The sequence below is a fragment of the Tyto alba genome, unplaced genomic scaffold (genome assembly GCF_018691265.1).
Source record: "Tyto alba isolate M040663 unplaced genomic scaffold, T.alba_DEE_v4.0 Super-Scaffold_14, whole genome shotgun sequence".
NCBI lineage: Eukaryota > Metazoa > Chordata > Aves > Strigiformes > Tytonidae > Tyto > Tyto alba.
In genome coordinates, this window is record NW_024881276.1 from 38,725,831 (window position 1) to 38,751,134 (window position 25,304).

At 37.4% G+C, this 25,304-nt stretch overlaps 1 protein-coding gene across 7 annotated transcripts in view; it reads left to right on the top strand.

Annotated features, from left to right (window-relative positions):
• Positions 1–25,304, top strand: part of ROBO2 (roundabout guidance receptor 2) — a 946,026-nt gene that overhangs the window by 777,644 nt on the left and 143,078 nt on the right. For all 7 annotated transcript variants that reach the window (XM_042788459.1, XM_042788462.1, XM_042788460.1 and 4 more), the window contains exons 3-4: positions 18,505–18,662; positions 19,771–19,891. In XM_042788459.1, coding sequence (XP_042644393.1) covers positions 18,505–18,662; positions 19,771–19,891 — 279 coding nt within the window. The remainder of the gene's footprint in view (positions 1–18,504; positions 18,663–19,770; positions 19,892–25,304) is intronic.

Sequence of the window (25,304 nt, forward strand, 5' to 3'; positions counted from 1 at the left end):
CTTTTTTTTTTTTTCCCCCTAAATGTATAGATAGAGAGATGTCTGTGACAGCACCTCTCCTGCCTTTTTATTTAGATGCTTTCTTCAACACTCATGAATCACTACCTTCACAGTGTGGCAATCAAGTTGAAATCACAGCTGCTTTTTCTCGCTTTCCTAATCTTGAAAATGCTTCTAAAATTTTGTTTTTTAAAATAATTTAATTATTAAACATATTTCAGGAATACCTATGGGATAAAAATATGCCTGACACTTTCCTTAGTGAAAATTAATGTAAAGACATTTCTCCACAGTCAAGATACTCCCTCTGATCAGCACTGCTGCATTGTGCAGAGACCGTAAACACTCATCTTGCCTGAATTCTGTTACCATTTATGCATTGTTGCTATAGGTACAGTATGGTAGGAAGGGTGGAATTTACCAGAGAGGGAAAGGATAGAGGACATGTAGCCCATCTGCTTTGTATCATTCCTTAGTTTTAGCAGGCTTTGTGTTGCATGATGCTGCAGCATCTTCATGGTTGCATCACTCCCTTCCACATGTTAATTGCATGGGACTCTGCCAACTTGCTCTTCATTTTCTTACGAAGCTTCAAATTATGCAGTAGATTTTTACACTAACCATCAAATTTCCTATTGCAACATATATTAGCATTTTTGTATTTCTTATTCCGGACTCTCAAGTAGTATTTCTGCATGCCTTTAAACACAATTGGAACCATTTCATTTTAGGGAGGAGTAAAGCAACACTTACATATTTATTCTTTCTTCCTAGGAGTCAGTGGGGCTTGTTCAGAGTTTCTGAAGTGTTTTAGAGTCTTAAGTATGAAAACATTTTAGATTTCCAAAGTTCAGTTTACCTTTGCTAATAAGTTTGTTGAAAATACAATGATATTCACGTGTCTTACTGGACTTATTGGAGAAATACTGATAGAAAAAAAAAAATCATCAAAGCTATGTCTCTCTGTAACCCCCATTGTATGTCTCTCCATGAAGTATTCAATCACAAATAAAAATTAGAAGCCCATATTTCTAGGTAACAGAATTATTCCTTTAAGTATTGAATGTCACACTCTTTGAAATATCGCTCTGTTGTGCTAGAAGTTCCATAATAGTGAAGTTAAGAGGCACCATGGTTGGGTACCATCCTTATCTTCATTTTCCACCTCTCTTCCATCCGGGGAAGAGTACTTTCTAATTACTTGTTGTTTTCCAGATCACTCCTGGTCTTTGCTCCCATGCTGAGGGGAGATTACACTCTCCTATTAGCCCTTTTAAGGTCCAAGGAATGCCAGCCATGCCATGTGTGATCAATCTGCAGGCACCATTAGCACTGCTTGAGTAGCTCTTGATAACGCTCCCTATGAAGTCAATTAAAGACGTCAGGGGGTGGGCTGGACTGCTTCTTTTTACTAACAACTCACATTAGGAGGTGGAGAATGGGAGCTTGAACAGGTGATTTTTAGTATTTTAAATGAGAAATGGCAAAAACACCAAGACTAGCCTTTCTTTGTTTGGCATTCATTCCTTTCTCTTTCCTATTTCTAAAACAAATATTTGACATGTATACCATTTTACAAATTCTGAAAGAAGCAATAACTATAAATCTCAACAAAAGAAACCTAGACAGATGGTAAAGACAACAGAAATCAGATTAGGGTTTCATAAGTGAAAGGTAGTCTTGGACAGTCATTTTTCAGACCACGCTCTGATCATGGGCAGCCCCTCTTATCATGATTTGGGCTGAGTTGAAGACACTCTCCCTTGTATAGAAATTTTTATTACTATGCACCTACGGAAACTTGAGAGTTTATAAATATTCAGGAATATAAAGATATTTAACGAATTAAGTAGAATGTGATGTAATTGTCCCTGTGTTTTTATATACACTCCTAGCAGCTGTGAAACAGTGTATTGGTAGGGAGTGCCCCAGTGAAGCTGATGTGTGGCCTTGAGCATATGTGTTTTCAGTGGCGATGCTAAATACCACTGGCAGTTAACTACTAAGGTATAAGAATAGGTGTTTCATAAACGAACTGTAAAATAAAGAATAAGGTAAATATAAGTTGTAATAACTGAAAAATTTGAAACACGGTTCACATTTATGCATGTGTTTTGAAATAAAATCTGAGGACAAGTATTGTCACTCACCAATGAACCTCATTTTACAACTATTGAACAGAAATATTAGGAAAAGAGAAACATAAAAATACTTCTGCTTTTCATAGCAAGGGACCCAGGTTTTTATTCTTTCTGCTCTCTTGTTTTTTGGTGTTTTGGGAGTTTTTTCTTTCTTTTTTTCTGTGTGTTATTTTTTTCATAGTTATTTTACAGATTTTCCAGTGGGATATGGGAGCATAGAGTTCATCTTTCCTGTTTGAAGGTTTTGCTTTGCGTAAAGACCTTGAAAGCCTGAGTCTTAATCTGAGTCAGGATATGTATTTCCACTCTAGGAACCATCATGACTGAGATTAATTCCAAGTAGGCAAAGGAAGGATTTCCAATGTTTTTGAAAAAATGTTCTTCCCTGGCATGGAGGTTGTCTCACTCAAGTGTCTTTAATCTTGACATGGTGTAAAATTGAAAACAAAACCCAAAAATCCCTATTCAAGTCTTCAGTTTTCATTATATGACCCACAAGGTATTCAGGTGTCCTTTTAAGAAATAAATTCATTATGCTAAAAGCCATCATACATTTGGAAACAGCAACATGTAGTATAACCTCAGCAGGGAGGCACTACGTAAGAATGCATTATACAGTGTTTTAACAGGAAAAGATTTGATGCATTTTGAAATTACCATCATATCATACTACAGGAGTGTACAAAACGTTTCTTATATCTGGCAGTTATTTTGCTACAAGTTAAAAAATAATCTGAAATGGTTAGTTTAAATTCTTCAAGCATTTTCAGTTCACAGCAGCACATCACTTGCGTTAAAGCTCCCTTCCTGTCCTGCTGGTGAGCATATCTCATCTCACTACGGCTTCTCTCTCCCCACAGCAGCAGGGGGATGCAGTGAACAAAATTACTCAGTCAGCAAGAAAGCACTATTTCTCTATGTTTCTCTTTCTAAAATTATTGTATCAGCTCTGAATTAAAAAGGTACCGGTTTTGCTTGATTATGTGTTCATAAAATTAACATAATAGAAGAGTTTCTACTTTTGAAGTTGGGATATGCACAGCCATGATTTCACAAATCTTGGGCTAATAGCAGTTGTGCTTATATATTTCTGCTAATCATTAGATTTAATAGATTAGTCATCCCTCCCATATACAGCAATCAAAAACTGAGTCTTAGGTACATTTTTTTAACCTTTTTTGCAGACTTTGTTGCTGTCTGCTGAGTTTACACAGTGCTTATGTAGGGAAAAGCTAGTAAATACAAAAGGTACTTACTTTTTTTTTTTCCCTCAGCATACCATCTAGCTTCTATTTTATATTTATGGTATCTCATTTAGTTTTACTTAGTCAATACAAGGAAATACAATAGACAGGGTTTTCAACATTAATACTTATTATACCAGTTACTTATTTTCAGAATTATTTATTTCCAGCCATCTTGCTGAGTGTTTGAGAGAAACGACTTAACTGCTAGTGTGTGCGATAAAGATAAAATGAGAGATTATTTATTTGGCTAAAAAGACATATTATTTGTTTTCTTCTGAAATAACTGAGAACATGACATTAAATTAGTGTAGAAACAGGAATGTGCATCTCCCTCAGAAAGGTTTGATTTGTTAAAGGAGCATCAAAAGCAAATGTAGAAATATGACCTGACTTATCGTATTGAACAACAATTTTCAGCCTACACACTGATATCTGACTGAGTAACTGTCCTGGATTTATTTTTATAAATTTTGTTAAGATCTGCATTATATATTTGGCATTTGGACCACTGTGTTAGGAACTATACAAAGTACATAGAGGAGATGGTAAAAATCTATGAGACTGATTTATTTAAATAATCAAAAAAGTGAGCAAAAGAAGTCTGATCATCCATTTACATCTGGGAGCTGAGATCAGTTAACTGTCCAGATTCACCCAGGAAAACTGTAGTAAATCAGATAACTGAGTTTCATTTTGTACCAGCCTGGTACCACAAGAATGCTGTCCTATTACATACAATTGGGTTTTTTTCTTGTTTGGGGAAGCAACAATTGTTGATTCACTCAACAGCTGCTGAAAAGGTTAAATCTGGTTCTGGTCTGTTCTAGTTTGTTTTTCCCTACTAATGGTATAGAGGTTGAAAGAGCATAGACAACTTTTCTCTCTTGTTCCCCTTACACTGACATGTCTAACCTTCTGCATCCATATTTAAGTTTCATTGTCTCTTCGGCTTTTACAACAAGTTGGAAAAATCCATATTTGGTGCATTATGATATATGTATGTTAAAAAAGAGTATCTGTTAATAGAAGTGGAGATAATACTTGAAAGCCATAGAAAAGAGCAGTGTTTGGTTTTAAATTAATACCTCAAGGAATCCTAAATGGTATTACGTTAGACAGTTCCTTGAATGACTCAAGGCTTCAAAGTTGTATTTTTCCCATCTAAGAGTCTAGGCTCATACCCTGGCAAGGTATGCCAGTTTTTCTAGTAATTCTTCTTTGGCAGTTATAATGAAAGTTAGCAAAATATCTTCCACACTAATGTCATATGGCAAATAATGGACACTAGCCACTCTTATTGCAGAGGTTACTGAGAAGATGTAACTTTTATCTCTAGCTTTTGACTGTTTTGTTAATACATTTTTACTTGCTACTGTAAGGAGATATATTGAAAACAAGCCTGGACCTTTAACTTTCATATTTAATTTCTGTAAACCAGCACAGCACTTTATTCCAATAGAAATTGTTAAAATAAATTTCATCAGGCTTACATGTTAAGCATAAAACTATTCAACACATACCAAACCATAATCATATCCATTATTGTAGTGCAGACAAATCCTACTCCTGGTGCACATACTTGGCCAGAATTTTATTATTGGTACTCTTTGTGCTGTTAGTGAAATGAAAGAAGATGGCATGCAGTTAGCATAACTGTGCAAGGGAAGTCCTTTTGCCTCAGAGCTAGGACAGTCCCTGTAAAGAGGAAAAGTAGAAGAGCAGGGGTGAATCTACAACACTGCTGTATAATCAGTAGCCCAGCTTGAGGGCTTCTGCCTCAGAACATGAATTAGGGCAAATTCATAGTTACTCTGACGTCCTCTAAAGCCACATCTAGGTCCCAGCTGACCTCTGGTCAAGTGTTCTATCATGAGCAAGCATACAGTAACAATAAATTATGGAAATTATAGTAAGGCTTTGCACTTGAAGGGCCCCTGCATAATTCCTGATTGTCCCTGGTGCTGAAAAAATTATTGGAGGGATATTATATTGACTTTTTTTAAATGTCTGACTTGTTAAATATATCGGTGACAATTTTAACTTATGATTTTGAAACAGAAATTTGTCAAGTGCTTAGAATGTTCTGTCTTTTAATGTCAATGCAGGTATCACTGTTGCTCAATTCTGTAAACTGTATCAACATGAACACTTCTCCCAGTTGAAGAAAACAACAGGGAGTAAGCAAGAACATAAAATTATTTTTAGAAAATGCATTTTTAATTACTGAACTGCTTAATTATGGAGTACTACTGAAAATATCCTGTGAACCTCATCATTATGCAAATGTATTCAGTTTTGGAAACAATTAAATGATAATAAAGCATTCTTTTTTCTTTTACAACATATTACTGTAATGAAGCTGTTACCTCTCAGTGTGCATTTTAATGAGTTTTAAGTAACATTTTAATGAGCTCAGCATTACCATAAACCCAAGGATTAGACAAAATTGAATTTACTGGGAAAAAGGAAGGGTTCATTAAGAGTTAATTATATAGTTTAAGAAGAAGTATAATTCATTTTATGATGTCCCATCAACCAAGAATCCAGCAGTAGATCTATACTTATTAATAGGTGTAGAAATGCCATTATTATATTGACATAAAACTGTGGGTTTGCACACTACCACTCAGGTTTCCAATGAAAGTTTCTGTATTGAAATCCCTGGGTCAACTTTGTTCTTATCCAGCTCATTATTACATCTGAGGAGAAAAAATAGCAAGCTTTGTATTACTGGTTTGTAATTCCACCTACAATTTTTATAAACATCATGAACAGTGAAAGCAAAGTTTAATGGATTTACCATTGCCAGTTGGATCTGAAGGCAGGTTATGAATAAATGTCTTGTATTTATTATTTTAAAAAGGACTGGTAGAGATTTGAACCCAAGCTGCCATCTCTACTGACATACCCACTCTAACAGTGATCTGTTGGAATGTCTGCAGTCTTGGATGCTCAAAAATTGCAGGTAAATTTTAATCTTAAGCAAAGTATTAGTTGCTCTGAATTAGTATAGTGTAGTATAGTGCTCTTGTTCAAAGGATAGCCCTATGACCTGCTACTTTTTAAAAAAACAATATGTATTTTGTTGATGTCACAGCCTTTAGGTGGGCTGAGGGAAGCCTCTGGTGGGTTGAAAGCTTTCATGAGATTCAGTAAAATGGAGGTTGATCTCCCTGTACCCTGTTGTTGTGGGGAAAGAGTATTCTAGCAAATGTCTCTGAGAGGAAGATCATGAACTGTGGTCAGCAATTAGACCTGCTTGAGTTCTATCACTCCTGCATGTGCCAGACCCAAAGGTGTGCCCCGAGAGTTGCAGTTCTGATTGCTGAGCTTCAAAATGCTAAGGTCAACCTGCAAACCTACACTGGAAGGATGATTCTTTACAACAGAAGTCAGGCTACTGGTGGCATTCAAAAAAGAAGTCTAATTAGTACCTTGGTGCTCAAAAGGAAATGCAAAGAAGAGCTATTAAGCAGGTAATAAATTCTGGATATGTCAAGAAGAAGGCAGAGTGTCTCTGAATGTGTAATTATGAGACACATTGTATTAAACTTCCATTTGTTCACCAGCAGAAGTGTTTCCATCTCTTCTGAGTTGTTTCCAGCTGATCCATCTGTTGCTAAGTAAGGAAGAAAGCCCTGATGAACAAAATTAAATTGTAAAAATCAAACGTACCAGCTATTGGCTGAGCATTGTTTAGCACCCTGTGTTTTCTCCCCCAAAAGCTCACCTCTTTGTATGAATGTGGCAGCACAGTCAGGCATGTGGAAGTCTTCAGAGAGAAACGGAAAATATTCCGCACCTACATCTGGAATTGTTCAGAAAAGGAGGAGGAGCGCTACAGAGGTCCTCCTCAAGGGAGAAGTTAATTCAGTTTGCTTTAATTGAAGCTGAACAAGCAAACTAGAGAATGTTTCCAGTTCTCTTGGTCTCAGAGAAATCCCACAGAATACACTGGTTATATGAGCTATTGTATTTTAGCTATTCCTTATTCTAAATATAGGGAGGTATACTGCATAGTTTAACAGTACATTTTCCTTGGTGGAAAATCTGGTTTAAGTAGTGCTATTCTCTCCTGGCCACCTATTTCCTCTGCTTGTAATACCTTGTCATTCTCTCCGTTGCTTATGGATCTGGGCTGTGAACTGGGTCAGTGGATTTATCTGGGTTAAAAATCCTCCAAACAGGAAACTTTTTTATTTTTTTATCTTTTCCTCTTTTTTCTTTTTTTTTTTTTCTTATTTTTCTTTTTTTTTTTTCTTCCTTCTTTTTCTTCTTTTTCTCTTACTTCTTCTCCTTCTTATTTTTATTTTTATTTATTTTTATTTTTATTTTTATTTTTTCCTTTTTTTTTTTTTTCTCCTTGTCTTTCTCTTTTTTATTTTTTGCTTTCAGTTTCTCTTTCTTCTTTTCTCTTTTTCCTTTTCTCTTTCTCTTTCTTTTTCCTAATTGACATGGAATAAAAGTTTGTACTACTTGGTCAAAAAGCTGTCCCATGTGAGTACTGTGTCAGGCTAAAAATTCCTTCCACCCAATCCTGTCTAGTCTGATAATCTAATCCTCCTATTTCAATATTACACTTTATCTATCATATGGTGATTGAATACTTTATCTTGTCAGTATAGCCTCTTGTTTTCTAATGCAATTGAAGAATTAACAGTAACTATATAAATGTACACAAATTAAATCTTTAGTGGTAGTTACAGGCACAGGCACTGTGTGTCTAGTTAAACTCTATGCTAAGAAGGAGAGAAATGAATGACTTAAATGTGCCGGGAGGTTACCTTTTAAAGTAATGCCTATTTCAATATTTAGTTATTAAATGTGCCTGTGCTGGAATAGATTCTTTGTTACACTAGTAGTTTATGTACAAAAAGCCAAAGGAAGAGGAAAGAATGTAAAAATTATTTTATATTCTAATTTTGGGATTTACAGAGGTCTTTCAGACACTTAAGAGGAATGTGAGCCCTTCATCTGAAGAACTGGTCCAGCTGTTGAGCAACACACCTGTCAAAGTGTATTTTACAGGCACATTTCAGATTGTTTCTTTGGTCTGGGGTAAACAATTATTTGTGTTGTACTCTTTGTTATTTTTCTCTTTTATAAAAGCCATCAGCTCATTTATAGTTACCCTGATTTTATCTTGTACTGAACTGCCAGAGGAATATTCAGCACCAAGGGTTTATAAGGATGTGTGGCATGTAGGGGATTTATTTTGTTCTTCTAGTTTTATTGTGTTGTTCATTTTTCTAATGTGCAAAATTTGTTGTACATGAAATAGCTCTTTGGGAAAGTGGTATTACTTAGAAAAAAAGGATTGTTTCACCTTTACCGCATCCAAAACATTATGCTACTATATTTTCAACTGTATGTCTGGGAGCTGGTGTAACTCAGCTGAAGGTCATTTGGAGTGTCAGGCACAGCATAGTGTGACTGGAGGGTGGAGCTGGACACTCAGGTTCTGGTCTTCCTCTGGGTACTGAAGCTCCCCTTTCAAAATTGTTGCTTCAGGCTATTATGGTTGGTCTTTGCTCCTGCTTCTTTATTTTTTTTTCTTTCCTTTTGCACAATGTAGTGAATAATAATGAGGGTAATGTGAACTCTTACATTCTTTTTCTCTTTTGAAAATAAGTGGGAGAGTTATATTTGATATTGTATAGAAATAATTCCTTATGCTATTTGAACAGATAAAAACCACAAAAGATTTCCTGCAAATTACACTAGTGTCTTCTTGTTTTGCATAAAATCACAAATTTGGGGCTTCCTTTTTGTGTTTAGGCCATAGAAAACTACTGTTTTATCTAGTTGTTTTGTGGATTATTTCCTATCTGGTTGCATCTTGACAGAACTCAAATGACTGTCCTAAGAGCATTTAATATAGTGTCTACATATCACATTGCTCCTTCAGTTCTTTAGAGGTCTGGAAACTTAAATTCATTATGCAGATTGATATGTTGATAAGACAAGTAAACTATTTTGAAGAGTTCAAGATAATACAGGAAAAATGTAATCTAACATTTTTGGTCAGTTCTTAAATAGGAAAGGAGTCTTTTGTGAAAGAATCCAGTGATGAAACTTCAAAAAAACCCAACACTTGAACAGTGGAAGAAAAAAATGTTCTTACTGTCCTCAGAGACAGTAGAGTTGGAGATTTAATGAACAGACAATGTCTTTGACCATGCATCCTTGCTTTTTTAATTTATTGTAGAGTATTAAAATGATATTGAATTAAAATAATATGTAATCATAAGCGATAGAGGAGTTTTAGGGGAGGGGAGGTTGCTGTAAATTCTTGGAGAAGGGGTGCCAAATATGGCTGGAGCAGTGAGCACACATACTGGTGACTTGTAGCCTTCTGCCGTCCCACTCCCTGTATACACAGTGCTTCATTCATGAGGCTCTTACTTTTCACTAGCTTCAAATGACTGGGCATGTCTCAGTAACAGCCGTGCAAGCATGTTTTATGCATTTCCAGTTTCCAGTCTCCATTTGCTGGGAAAAAAATATTAAAAAAGGAAAAATAGTCAAGCCCTTCAGGAGGTTAACGATTAAAGAAGGCACACTGGGGTCAGATCCAGCAGGAAATGCCACTGCTGATCCTGTGGGCAATGATGTACCCATTTATGGGACAGAGGATATGAGGCCCATAGAGCCAGCCAGGCCCATAGAGCCGGCACGTTTAAACAGCATCTGGCAGGCACCCCAAAATGACCTATTGACATGAGGACAGTTTGCAGGATGGGAAGTGAGGTTTTCAAGAAGCAGCAGACGGCTCCCACTGGTTCTGCGTGCCAGCTGTGAATGCATCTCATGCTCCATATCTGATGAAGTGTGGCTGCACAGTCCCCTTGAAATGGAGTTATGAAAGCTTATCAAGAAATATGGGCCTTGCCATGTCTGTTCAAATATTCCATTTTCAATCCTGACTTCTGAAGGGAGCAATACAAAAGCCCTGATAAAAAAATTCCACTCACAAAAAACTGAATAGATGAGGTTTAGGTTATAATTAAAAGATAAAGCTTGATAGAGACCAGGGTTAGTCACAGAGGTCAGGGGAATGGAAGGAAGAGAATTCCTATGTTGGGCAACAGCCTGTTTTGTTTGATGCTTTGCCTAATGTGGCTGAAGTATAGCAGTAATGTGGCAGTGACCCCCTGCCAAGATGGGGAAGCATCCCAGCTGTTGTGTATGTGTTGTGCATGTGTACACAAGAAGTTTATTAGAGCCTATTCACACTTCAGTGGAGCTCAGAGATTGCAGTCTCTATTATATTGGTTAAATGAAGCATATAACATTCTATATTTTTCATACAAGAAATATTCATTCATTTGTATTCATTTTTCATGATTCTCATCTGTTCTTATTCCTTTGTTTTACTGAGGGCACATGTACATTTTAGGTGTTTTGTCTGCATATGAACTGGAAGCCCAGGGGACTGAAGCAACTAAAGTGGTTGCAGGAGAACCAACTTCAGTCTGGAAATGGAAAAAATACAATTGCTCAGTGCTGTGTCAAACTCTAGGTAGCATTCATTAGGCTGAACATAGTACTGCAGGTACCTGGTGGCACTTCTTTTATACTCACAACAGTAAACCTGCATGCTATTATATTGTGGTTTCTGAACTTACTAATTAAATCTGTACTTTCTGGGCAATCTCTGTGCTGTACTCTGTATGTACAGTACAGTTTCTGTGTCCTCTTCTGAAGCACTCGATGAAAAGCTCCCACCTGAATTTCATTCATGTATCTCTGACAGTAACATTTGAGATTTTTTGGATGCCATTGCTTTTGAAAATTGCTCATGTATTTTTAATTCCTTTAAGTCTAGGTTGGTTTTGGTTTTTTAAAATTTTGCTTATTAGAACCTAAGAATGTCTATACTGCAGGAGAGCAAAGGTCTATCCAGTCCAGTCTGTCCTGTTTTGTGACAGTAGTCTATTAGGGATGTTGGAGGATTGCTTCATTTACCAAGCACAATCCGCCCTACTGCATTTCTGGGAGAGAAGCATAGCTGATGTGATTTGAAGAGTCCTCTAGTGAATTTGGTGAAACTGGTCCCATATTCTTGCTGCAAAGACATGCTGGCATACAAGTGAGTGACAGTGAAAGTACGCTACTTCAGTTGTGATGTGTTTTTTGAAGCTGTGCTTGGTTCTACATCTGATAATCACATTAGCTGGGAAAAAATAAGTTACTTGCCCATGGTTTTCTGAATGTGTAGTCCATTAAATGTGAAGAGCACATAAAAGCTAAAGTCAGACTTGAGTTTAAAGGATAATTAAATAACTATTCCAGTAAACTCCTAAATGTCTGATCCTTGTTAAATCTTAAGACATACAACAGGCCATGCACATTTTTCAAAGTTTGTTGTCTGCAGTTGTGGTACCAGTTCTTCTAGAAAATTTCTGAACTTTTAAGGAAGTAATAGGGATTTTAGTTTCAATGAAATAAAACTCTTGGTAACATGTCTCTTGTTAGCATTAGCAATCTGTGCACTACATTCATCAAGAGTGATTATGCTTTAAGGATAAGAAAAAAGAAATCTGCTCTGTATCCTAGAGAAAATTTTTCAACATATTACGTTGTAGAGCTTTAGATTTCTGAAATTACTTAAATGTGGTCTTCAGGATATTTGCATTCATAAAGAATACTTGGTTATGCTTATTGCTTCCCTTTTCCTTTCTTAGCTGTCAAAACACAGTGATGCTTTTGAAGATTTGTAGCAGATGGGTAATGAGATTGCTGACTGTTAACTGCAGCATTCAGAATTTGTTGGTGGAAGGAGGCGGGAGTTTAAAAAAGAGAGGTTATTTGGGCTTCATTGCAATGAAGACAGGTTATAGAACTTTGTTTTCCATTAGGAAGCTTAAACATAAATATGTTATGTTCCACATTAGAAAAATCTCCACTCTTCATGCTATCTAGTAATCAAATAAGATCTTTCAGAAAATATTATGGAGATGTCATGTTGCAATGAAGTGATCACAATGAATCACAAGAAAGGCAAGGGCATCATACAATTTTTCAGTAAGTGTATTCAGGTTGTATTGCATACACTTAATTCACACAAATAGCAGCCTTTTAAAAATCAAAACCAACTCATAAGATAATGTCTGCAATAACTATCACTTGTATACCTGTGTAGTTGTGTAAAAGGGAAAATAGGTCAGCAATACCCTTGATTGGGTTAACTGTTGAAGAAAGATTTCAAAGTGTGACTCTTGCAATGTGTGCTGTAAATAAGAAAGGAAAAAGCCTGTCTTCTTTCCTGAGCTTTGTGCAATCAGCTAGTTGAGGTACACCTCAGACTGAAATTTAGAGGAGAGAAAACCCCAGCTATCTCTCACTGACTCCATTTGGAATCTGTCTACTTACTTGTCAGTGTCATCTCATGCGCTTGATTTCTAACACTATCTGTTCACCTGGTTTAATAGATACTGTGTCTAGAAGCAAGGGTCTCCACTTTCACATTTAGACATTAATGCTCACCACAAAGTCCAAGTTCTATAGATGTCTATATCTGTATGTATGAAGATGAGTCAGAATGGAGTGGTTTTTCCATATGTTGGTCTTTACTGACGCCTGAGAATAAAAAGCAAGCTACCTTTAGCTGTAAGTACTGAGTAGGTTATTGAGTTCCTAAACACATGAAATAGTGAGTGAGAAAAAGGGATGAAGTCAAAGAAAGTTGCTGAATCTCCAAGGAAAAAGATTCTCTTTTTGTTTCTTGATGCAGGTATCTCCCTGCTGCTCTCTTCCTCATTTTGATTTCTAGGGACCCTACTAATCAAACGCTGTTGAAGCTACTGGACTCTTTGAAAATATCCTAACACCTCTGAAAATTAATCTCCTGGGTTTGAGGCCTCATCTTAAAGTAAAGTCTAAACATCTTGAGTCATGGTAAATTAGCTAGCATTCCTGTCTCCTGGGCAATATTTGTATCAGGAGATAGGTCAAGAATGGGAAAAAGAACTGGAGGAAAACAATGTATAGTTCCTTATCATCTTCTTTTAAAAAAAGATGCCAGCTTTTCCCAGGCAGTGCACATGCAGAGGTAGCTCAGGAACTCCCTGGGAGTCTTGCCTAGGACTATTCCCAAGGTTGTGATTTATTTTTTTTTAATTTTCCTTACCAAACATGACAGAGGCAGTTGCTGAAACAAAGAGGTAGAGCAGCAGCATCCTGAAAGTGTATTATTATTATTCTTCATGAGGAAGGTTGTCTGTGATCTCTTCTTTTTTTTTCTGTCACCCCATTTCAGCAGGTAGTGCTGGCTTGCTCAGGGACTATTTCAGTAGATCATACACATTAGCCAAGTTCTAAAATACCCCCCTGCACCATAAACTACCTAAAATATAATAATCCTTTAATCTGTCCACTGCATGACATCTAGGCAGTTATTTGACATAATAATTTGTGTTGATTTTGCATATCACTATGTATCAGAGGAGACAAGCGCCAAAGCAGTTGTAGAGAGATGAGGACTTAGGAAAATACCTGTGAGGCAGTGCCTTGGATCAGGAGAGACCTACTTGCATGTGGCAGGTGACCAACCTGCCACCGATGTGGCCATGTAAAAACTTTTTATGAGAATAATATTATCCTGAGATAAGCCCAAAACAGAGTAGGAGGGGGAAGATAAGCTACCAAGACCCAAGTTACAGAAGCACATTAATATTTACTTGATGTCTCTTTATACCTTCTAGTCAGCACAACAGATGTAGCTATGTTTCAATACATTATCATTAATTGAAAAAGGCAAAAAAGATAGCCTTTCACTCCCTCCCATCCCTGGTAATCTCAGATATTTGCCGTGTGCACTGGGGGGAGGAGGTGGAGAGCTGAGTGCTGGTGGGAGAAGAATGCAATTATCCCAAAGCCTCCTGACGGGCATCCACTTCTTCCTTCCAGCTTAGCTGCTCTGACCACAGGCTGGGGGCTCGTGGGACATGGACCAGATTGAAAAAGTGGAAGCAGACAGATGGTTATTTGTAATCATCATGTAAATGTAAATCCTATAAAAATGTTTTCTTTTTAAGGGTCTGAAAGCTGTTGTAGTGGAAAGCAGGATTAAGGCATGGATATCTAGCCTAGAATAATTTTGACCCTGCCACCTTCTCTCCTACCCCATAAACGTTGAGGCTTTATCTCCGCTTCCTTTGAACAAATTGCTGAAGCCTTGGTTGAGGAAATTAATTCCGTTTCCATGTAGTTCCTGGAGTTTATGAGCATCAGTTTGACCACGGCCTGGATTTGGGCCTAAGCTGGCAGGTGCTGGTAAGCAGTTGCCTTGGTAGCAGGGACTTCTTTTTTCTTCTTTCTCCGTCACTCTGGCAGGTGCGTGGCCTGTGAGTGTTTATCTCAGCGCTGCCATTGCTAGATGTGCTTGCTTTCCATGATTACCCTCACGAGTACCTGTAAATGGCCGTACAGGATTTTGTGTGCCTTAAAAGCTGACGTGACAGCTTGCAGACATCTATCTTGTTTGAGCAGCATCAGCTTGCTCAAGCTACAAAGAGACTGATCAAACTTTAATTAACTTTTGTCCGCAGCACCATTGTAGACTGTGTGTACGATTTAGCTGTCCTTTCCAGCTCTTCAGTCCCCTGGTGCCTTTCTGAACAGCAAGGTGTAGCCATCCAGAAGCTTTTGCCCTTCCAAGGTTTTGCCTCTCGAAATGTGAGGACGTCTGCACTGCCGTCGGGCTGTCAGAGGGGAGCAGCTCCCCTCTGCATCGCTGTTGCTGTCATTGGGGCTGCACGGCAGCCTCCGGGGTCCTGCTCTCCGAGGAGACCAGGTGAGCTGCTGTCCCACCATGGGCAGGCAGGACGGGATGCCGGCGATCCCTCTCTTCAGCATCCCTTGTTGAATGTAGAGTAACACCCATGCAAGGACAAAGGGAGCTGTGTAATGCATTGAAATCAGAATAAAGCAAAATAAGAACATGGGATGAGGAAGAGGAGCCTGATGTTGTTTTGCCACTTGTGTTGAATTTTTAAAACACTAGTATTTCTGCCCTGCCAAGAGGGCCCTGAGGAAGGCCGGCTTCTCAAGTGAACAAAAGCCTCCTGCCAGCGCATGGAGAGGGTGATCTGCTCAAGCACACTAATAGTTATTTGGAAGTACCCAGCAATTGTGGATAATTGGCTGAGGGATATTCTGCAGATCTCAACCATTTTTCTGTTTTCACAGATGATTGTGCCATTAGATATGGTGACTGCACTAAGATGTGCTGCAGCTTTTCTATTTACTGTGCTAATAATTGTGAACTCGATTTCCAGTTGATGCTCCTTTCTTCTGTGGCTATCTGTGCCACTGGAGTGGGACAGCCGAGCTCTCCAGCTCATGGCCTGGTCTCTGCAAGTGCCCTTCCTCTTCCCTGTTCCTTCTTTCTCTGGGTGATATTTGGATGTGCTGGGATGGCTGTACTGAACAGATTAATGTCTGTGCTTTGTATTGTCATTGTTACATTGCATTAAAAGCACTGAATCACAGGAATGGCAACTCGTGCCCTCTGTTCTTTACCTTGTTTTTCCCTTTGCTTTTGTTCTTACTCTTTTCCTTCCTCTACCTGGCTTTTTGTTTCACGCTCCATAAACTTACAGTGTTCCCCCTCTTCCTCTCTGAGTTGTTTTCTCTCTTTAATTTATATTCCACACATTTTTCTCTTATCTTTGTCTTTCTGTCCCTGCTTTATTTTTTCCTATTTCATTTTTCTCCATCCATTTTTTGTTTTTCTTCAAAACACAGAATCCTTTAGATGGAAATGGTGAGATATGTCTATTCAAGATTCGTGTATGTACTGAGGTACAGAGCAAGATTAAGTAAACCCTGTAGCATCAATTTTGTCTTCCATTCAAGCCAGATTTGCAGTAAGATGTGGGTAAAGGAATGTGATAAAATCAAATCAGCCCTTACCCCCATATTCTGAGGCTGATTGGAACCTTAGACAGTTGCTTGGATGATGCAGAGGAAGTTAATGTAATTTGTTGTGTATCACCCCAAGAAACTGTATTTTTCAGCTTCATATAGCAGTGTGAAATGTTCAAGGAAAACACCTTCCTTAATACTGTTTCCAGGAGTTAAGAGTCAGTAGTATAAAGTCATTATGTTGTGGAATCTACTGATTTTCTGGGGATTTTCCACTAGTAGATTTGCACTGAAATTCTGTAATTGTACAAGGGATCAAGCCACTAAAAATTAATATTTATTTTTTGTGTAGTAATAATGGAAGAAGTTGATGTTTATCCATTTGCTAGTTATATGAAGGGGCATAGCATTGCCTATAAGTATTTTTTCTTCCTGGGTATCATAGTGAACACAGAGACACATGAAGATGCTTCCTAAAATAGGTGATTTTGTAAGACTTTTTTTCTGGTTCTTTCCCTGAAATTGCTGTGGTATTAGCTTTCTTGGCATTGCAAAATGTTGTAATGCCAAATAGTCAGCAGCCCATGATCTTCATCATACTATTTCTGTGTTGTGCATTGCCTAAGTTATTTCTTGCATTTGATCTTGAAACTCCATAAATTCCATTTCTGTCAGTTTGATTACTGCGAATCAGAAGTGTACGAGTGATTTATATTAATCAGAAATATTTTGAGGTTGAGTCTTTTGTTATCTGTTGGAAAAAATGTATCAGTTGAGTGTATCACCTAGGAAGACTACAGGCTCTTGCCAGAGCTGGATTTGTTGCCAACTGTGTCCTGTCACTTTTATTTTATGCTCTGAGATCAAAGCCTAAATAATCACTCTTTTTTGTGTTAGAAAAGGAATTAACTTCCAATTAATTTCCTTCTTCCTCTGGGATCTACCTGTGTATCCCAAAATGGGGAACATTAAAAGTTACCTCATATGTCGTTCTGAGTGCCACATATATGCAGCCTGCTCACCTCAGCCCATTCAGAGACCAATTTGTGTATGTATTAATCATATTTTCTTCTGGCTTATTATAGAACAGAAAAATATTCAGTTCCAAATGTTAAAATGGGGCACATTTTATTAACATTGAAAGCAGTAAATTATCTCTGCTTATGAAATGAGACCGAGCAATTTCTGCTGAACTCTTCCTGACTTGCCCCTTCACTAGGATACAGTGTTTTCTAATTTCTCAGAGGGCCCTGGTTCCATTAAGGGCGAGAACTGTTTTAAAGCTGTAATGAAAGCCATACGTAGCTGAAATTCAAGGAGGGGAAATGCCCTAAATTCTATTTCAGTAGCTCATCTAGAGCTATTTTCAGTTTTATGTTTATAAGAATGTCAATTAACCTAGAGACTAGGACACACGTGGAAGAATAACGATGAAGTGGATATCATTTTAACACACTGAAGCCAGCTAGTTGGACCTAATCCTTCTTTATAGAAGCTTGATTTACATAAGAAGCTGGCCTGTGTTGCCTAATCTAGTTCTCAAACAGCTTGGTGATTTAAATGCTCTTTCCTTTCAGTGTCATGGGGCAGCACTGGTCAAAGTTGCAGAAATACTAAAACTAAAAGAATAAAAGGAAGAAATAAATATTCTGGAAGCACACTACCATCAGCTTGATTTCTCTTACACCTTTCAGAACTGGTGATCACTTCAGCATATATGTGGTGATGACAATAATAACAGTAATAATAACAATACCCTTAATCAAGGTGTAACTCTGCAATTCAGTATCAGTTGTGTGACTTTACCTAGCTTATGCTGAAGTTGGAGATCCAGGTAGGCCAGATATTTAGCATATTGTGTTCTGTAACGAAAAGAACTCAACATCAGACCTGCAGTGCTACTTTTGCAAGGATGGAAAATAACCCTGTCAAGGTTAAAAAGTGTAATAGGTACTACAGGTCTTTCTAATTTAAATGAAGAGCAGTGTTCTTATCTGGAGAAAAAACAAAGAAAATCACATGTATGTGAAATCTGCCTCTGTGGGACAGAAAGTCATGCATCACCAACTTCTTGTATGAGAATCTTTTATAATAAATATAAGATGCAAAGCCAACACCTAATAATGGTTGAGACTTGTTTGTTTGTTTGTTTGTTTCATAATATGTGTCTCTGTATTTTTTCCCCTCACTTACAATGTCATCACTTCTAGTAAATTTTTTCTTCTTTCCCTCACTTATTGCATTAGTGCTACGAGATGACTTCCGCCAAAACCCTACTGATGTTGTGGTGGCAGCTGGAGAGCCTGCCATATTGGAGTGCCAGCCACCTCGTGGACACCCTGAGCCTACCATCTACTGGAAGAAAGATAAAGTCCGTATTGATGACAGGGAAGAACGCATCAGTGTGAGTACAACTCAGGTTACTGGCTGTAGACACAGGGCCTGCACTGAAGTCCCACAGAACTCTACAGCCTTTCCTGTAGAGACTCGTCATTACTCTTGATCCAGCAGAAATACACAACTTAGCAAGTGGTTAGAAATTATATCATGGTATGTGCAAGCAAATGGGATAAATTAACAGTGCAATGACATATTTCATTCCTAATTTTTAAATGCTTAGTTTTTCACTATTAATATTCTTTCAATTAAGTTTTATGTTGTATGTAATGATATGTAACTCATTCAGTGCTGACCTTATTCAATATGGAAGTACTATCAGGAAGCTTGTTTGTTGGTTTGGATGCCTAAGGAAGTATTTCAAGCTAAACAATCTACGCAGCTGCTATTCGTGGTCCAAGTTGTCTCAGTTAGGGTCCATTCAAGAGTAGAGGAAGGAAGAGTGTCAGGGAACTGGTTTCTTTGGCTATATTCCTAGCTTATTCTGAAGCACCCATTGTCTAACTTTTGACACTGCCTGTGACTTCACAAGCTGCAAATTTCTTGCTTTATTTCTTTCAACTACTGTGCTCTTTCACACTATAAGCACCCTTTGTAGCCAGGAAAATGTCAAGTCTTATGGGAATCAGGTGAATCTCAGTTTGGGCTACATTCAGTCTGTTTGCCTTAAGGAAAAGAGAAAAACTGTCTTAATTAGTGAACAAGGAAACTGTTCAGACACAAGTAAATTAAAATGAACTAAATAAAAGTAAGTAAAATTGTCTTTTTCTTGAGAGGGATATCAAGAGTGCTCTATGTATCATCATGCAAGACATGCAAACACTCTGCATTGCCAAAGAGGCAGCAAGAAATTCAATCTTTGAAATGTAAAGCATCTACTGAAAACTGAAGAAAAAACTGAAATGCAGTTAAAATCAATTGTAGGATAAAATGTGTTCTAGAGCAGCACAGAGATATTTAAGTATATAGGATTATAATTTTAAAGCTATATATATATTTACAAAAAAAAAACTTTTAAATGCCTTAGTTGTGGAACTTACTGCTTGAGAAGGTAGCGTTTTTCTGATACCTTTTGTTTATCTGAATTTAAAAATATATTCCTTGTTTTGAAACAGATACGTGGTGGGAAGTTGATGATCTCCAATACAAGAAAAAGTGATGCCGGCATGTACACTTGTGTTGGAACAAACATGGTGGGGGAGCGAGACAGCGATCCGGCAGAGCTGACTGTCTTTGGTAAAGCCACTCAAGCTTTTGTTTCCTTTACACTACAGATGTCATAGACTGAATTGGCCTGGGCAGCTCATCAAAATATGAGACAAAACAAGGTTAACAAAACAAAATAGTACTGCTTAAGCTGCATTTCACAGTTTCTGAAGAAGACCTGCAAGGCTGTAATTTATAATTATGGAGCTGTGATAGCTCAACATTTTCTTTTTAAGCACATAGTTTCAGTCTGATCAATTCCTTAGTGCTGGACAGTAATGACGGTAATGCAGGACATAATGCTCTCCCTCACAAAATTGCCAGATGTAATTAAGCTAATTCTAATACAGTTGACAATGCCTGCTTAACTGAGATTTGGACCAGCATTGCCTGTTTAAATAATCCCTTATTCCTCTGGGGTTGTGAAATCAAACCTTTGTAGGAGAGCACAAAAGACCCCAACTGATCAGTAAGAAGTTGTTGGAGAAAATCCCGAGATCAACTTTTTTAGTATATAGGGATACCTTCGTCATTTGGTTTTTAAAGGGCATGAAGCAGGTTTTCATCCTGTAAGCCAGGGTATCATCTAGATTTTTGGTGCTGCTGAATGAATCAAAAATTTATATGTTTCCTGTCTGAAAGAGCTTCCAGACCTGATGGGCAAGGGAAGAAGTTGTTAGGAACATTTGCCCTATGGTTAGGATCTAGAGTGAGAACAGAGTAATACTGAAGCTAGAGCTGGATCCATCCTGCTAACAACAGGCAAATCCTACTGTGGTACATCTTGCAGTCATGACATTTCTATTTATCATTATCTCTGGTTTTGTAGGAATTAGTCAAGAGGTCTTGAGCAAACAAAAGAAAATCAGTAAGGAAAAAAACCCTCACTGCTAAAGAAAATGCATACACACATATGAAAGAGAAACAGTGTTAACGTTGCCTCCTGCTACACCTCTTTGATATCCTTGATACAATGCTGAAATTCCAAACAAGATTGCTTGTAACTCCATTAAGACAATTCATAGAAATCCTAGGGTCCTTTCTGAAGCAGATGCTCCTAATTGTTTCACTTTCTACCTAATATGGTGCACTGGAAAGCCCAGACACACATATTGCCATTTGTGTTTGCATGTATGTGCAATTCAATGTTTATTTGTCTACTTTAAAAAAAAAAACGTATTATGCGATTCACAAAAGGCATATAAAAGTTTCTGCTAGACAAGATCCATGAGTGATGGAAGATTTGCTGCTTTCCAGCATTATAAGACCATAAAGGTTTCCAGTCCACTCTTGTGGATTCATGGAAGCATATCACTTTTAAAGACAGAACTGGTATACCTTGCAAAAAAGCACAGAATGGATCTCTATCAAATTATTATGTCCTTTGTAGCCAATCCATTGAAGTTGTGCCTTTATACAGATATAAAAGAGACATGACATATCTTCTTCATCAGTTTAAGTACTGATAATGTCTAGTAATACTCCCTGTGGATAGCAAGCAGATTGCAGTCCTAAACTACAAAGCCTTAAGATATCCTTGAGAAAATAATTTGTTAAAAAGCACTGAACTGTAGGAATAAAAACTGAAATATGCATGTAATTTCATATCCTGCAGAGCTACAAAAAGTATTAGGTTTGTCTTGATATCTAAAACAATACATAGCCATTAACAATATTCTGAATTTCTTTACAGGATTTAATCATAGCAATCAACTTGTAAAATACAATCTAAGCCCATTTTGTGAATACTGAACAAAATCAGCAATAAATGAAATTAGATATTTTAATTCTTCATAATTGTGCTAGACTACCTAAAGAAAATTGTATTTAAAATTCCTTTCCTATCTGGGCATCTTCCAATGTAAAAGTCCCCTTCTATCTAGGTATTCCCTTCCTATCTTCCTTTTTGCTGTATAAGAACAGCATGCAGGAGGCAGGTGCTCACATTATGATCTGCTGTTTGACAAGGTGAGTCAACTGACCTGTGCCCATTTCCTGGCTGCCACCTGGCCCTGAAGCTCTATCCTGGTGTATTGGGCTCACTGTCTAAACATGTCCCGGTTAGTCCTGGCCTGCTCTGTGCAAAAGGAGGGGGCTTGGCTTTGCCTTCCACTGGCAGAACAGCTGTATTCCAGTCCTGGATTCCAGGCAGTAGCTCGTGTGTGAGTGGGTGCATGCACAGTGCACTGGAGAGAATTATCCATGATGTTTCCGGGAAGCAATGTATCTACTGAACAGTCCAATCAGTCTAAACATACACAATAAATCCAATAAATCCAGCAACTCTGGGAAACATCAGATTGGCTATGCATGTTCAGACTGAGTTTACTGAACACAGGCAAAACCATGGGTCATCTGTTGTCCACAGCCTTCCTCTAATATGACTCACAGGTTTGAGGAACATGGGAATAATGCAAATGTTGAGAAAAATATGCTAAAAATATCATAATATGTATTATTTGTATGCCCAACTTTAACTGGTTTGAACACATTTGAAAATGGCCTTTATAATTAAAATATCTTAGCTAAGAGACTTAGAGAATTTAATAAAACGGCTGGCAAGCCTACAGCTGGTGCTGATTCTGGAGAGGAATGTGTATTAATTAGCTGATTATTAATGTCTCTATTCCTTTTCCAAATAACAAGCCCCATATCCTTTTGATAGTGTGAAGGGGGCCTTAGTAAACACACTACTCCATAGGAAAAGGATCTGTTTCATACTAGCTCTCAAACCTTTCCAGGAATCAGCCACTTGTTACATTTGGCTCTGCAAGTTTTTCTCTAATACCTGAAGTTAATTTCTGCATGTGACTCATGACAGATCTCTGGCTCCCTATACAGTAAATTTAGCTTGAGGCATTGCCTCTGGAGAAACTGAGCCAGTGTGGTGGTAACTGGTGGCCCGAGGGGAACAGCATGGAAACCTAACCTAAAAGATTACACCTTTCCTGAGTTTTAAAAAAATTAAATAAAATAGGTAGTAAGTACCTTGGAAATAAGTAGGAGGAGAAAATGAAAGTTTCCCATGTGCAGAATGCATTGGCTGGGTACCCATCCAATAACCTTTGCTGAGAGATAGTTGTGGAAAATACATGTAGAACTTCCACAAAACAAATAATTTTTTTTTCAACCACATCAGCATAGGAAACCTAGCTTTCAACATGTAGGCACTGCTAACAGCATACTGTTTGTGTCAGTGCAGATTGCATTTCTTTTGTTCCCACATCATGATTCTTCTAGAATAAATCTGCCAAACTTCCACAGTAAAATATCGTAAAGCAAACTGATTATATAAGCATTGCTTCCCAAAATTATTCCTGTGTTTTGAATAGTGACAATGATGCGTTACATTTTGTTAGTCTTCTCTTTCAAGCACTACTGCTAGTTTTTGCCTTTACGAGGCTTCAAGGTATAGTCTTGGAGTAAAGCAAGAAGACAGGGTCTGTCACAGAGTCTAAGTTGTCCTTCAGAGGAAGTTAATAACTAATCCATCAATCCTAATGTTCACAAAAAGAGGCAACATGGTACTGTCTGATTATGGACACACTATTCTAAAGGCCAAATTCAGAAGTTTAAGTGATGCCAGTTAGGCTGCTTTGCTTGTGTTTCGGCTCATAGCCTTTGGCTGTACAGAAAGAAAGCAAGATGCAAAACAGAAACAGTTTCATGCCAATTTGTAAGAAGGCGTGGTTTGTAAATATATAATATGGAGCCAGAAATTAAATAAGTAAGAATTACTGCTTAAGTTAACTTTTTATCATTTCATCATACTACTGCACTGTCCTCAGATAAGTTTTCAAGTTGTTTTAACTATTTCAGACTCCTTCTTATTCCTTTGCACTTAAAATGGTACGTTTGAAGAGAATGTACAAAGGTATATCTTGTATATTGATTCTGAAGCTCAGCAAAATCAATGAAAGCCTTAATATATCAACTTCAAGAAGCTGGCATCAAGCAGTGGAAAAAGATATATTTAGAAGAGCCTCAGAAGAATATAAAGCATAACTAAAATGAGCACAAAAATGTCTTAAAATATATGTCAATTCAGACATATTAAAGATTGTTTTGGATTAATCTTTGATTTTAGCTTTGGTACATGAACTTTTTTTCAGCTAATAAGGTCCTGTGGGATGAAGAGGTATTTTTATCTGATGCTTGAAGGAGTATTTGTGTTTGATGTTCTCTAGACATTGCCAAGCTGAAAGAAATACCATAGTTGCAGAAAGAGCATGATATTAGAGGAACAAAATCAAAAAATCCCTTATGAAGACGTTGTACCCCATTTTACTTTCCTGAGCTCTGACTATGTGGAAGGCCTTAGCAGAGTTTGGTCTCATCATATCCCAGAAATTAGTCCCAGAAGCTTTCCCCACATGGAAAATCTACCAAAACTGGGTATACATTCATGGTTCAAGACAGAGAAATTGCGAGTGGGTATTCTGTCCTTCGGAGCAAAGCTCCTCCTGGTTTTCTTCAAATCCTTGTATTGCCCACTTGCAGTGTACTTGTGGAAGTTTACAAAAAGCCAGTTTGGCTTTGCAATATTTGTTATCCACAGATACTGACAAGTTGCAATGGGATAATGATATTGGTGTGAAAAGGGTCTGATTTGGTCTCCAGAGTCCATACTTAATGCTCAGTAAAGACTGAAATTAACACAGTTGTATATAAAAGGAGAAAACCAGCAACAATTGATAAAAATCATTCTACTTTATTTGCATGGGCCTCTTAACAGTGATCCGTGCAAGCTCATCACATCTTGGGTACTACTTTGAGTGTAGAAGTTTGCAATGTCTATACAAGTGTTTATTTCTGAAATGAAAAATGGAAAAGTGCTTAAAAAGAGACAGTAGAAGGATGTCTTTAAATATAAAACCATCTGCTTTTGCAATTGTATTTTCGTTTACTTGGCCAAAATACGTAAATTTAGTGTGATCCTAATACCCTGTCTTCCACATCTTCATTTTTGGCAGAAAGCTTTACTTTATCCAGATCATGTTGCAGTTAATTAAATATCTACACTATTGGCAGCATTCTGAAACTTATTTCCAATCATCTAGTGTTTCTTTTTTTTCCTTTACATCAGAATGTTAAAGTGAAAAAAGTTTTCATTTTTAACTATTTGCTATTAACACCCCCACCCCAAGCCTTTTGTGTTTTAACAGTTCTTTCTAGAATACAGAAGTATTTTTTTTTAAATTATGCCTTCTCTCCAGCAAAGGCAGAGAAAACAGTTCTAAATCAGATTGAGCCTCTACATTATGGGGACCATCAAATCCTTCACTCTAGCAGTTGCTTCAGCAGAGAAAATATATTGAGGTAGTTAGGATCATTTTAATTAGATTGAAGGCCCATATATAGCTGTCTAACTTTTTGAGGAGCAGCAAAAGGGCAGTAATACACCTGAAGGTCATCTGAGTCTTTCTAATACACTGTGATAGTT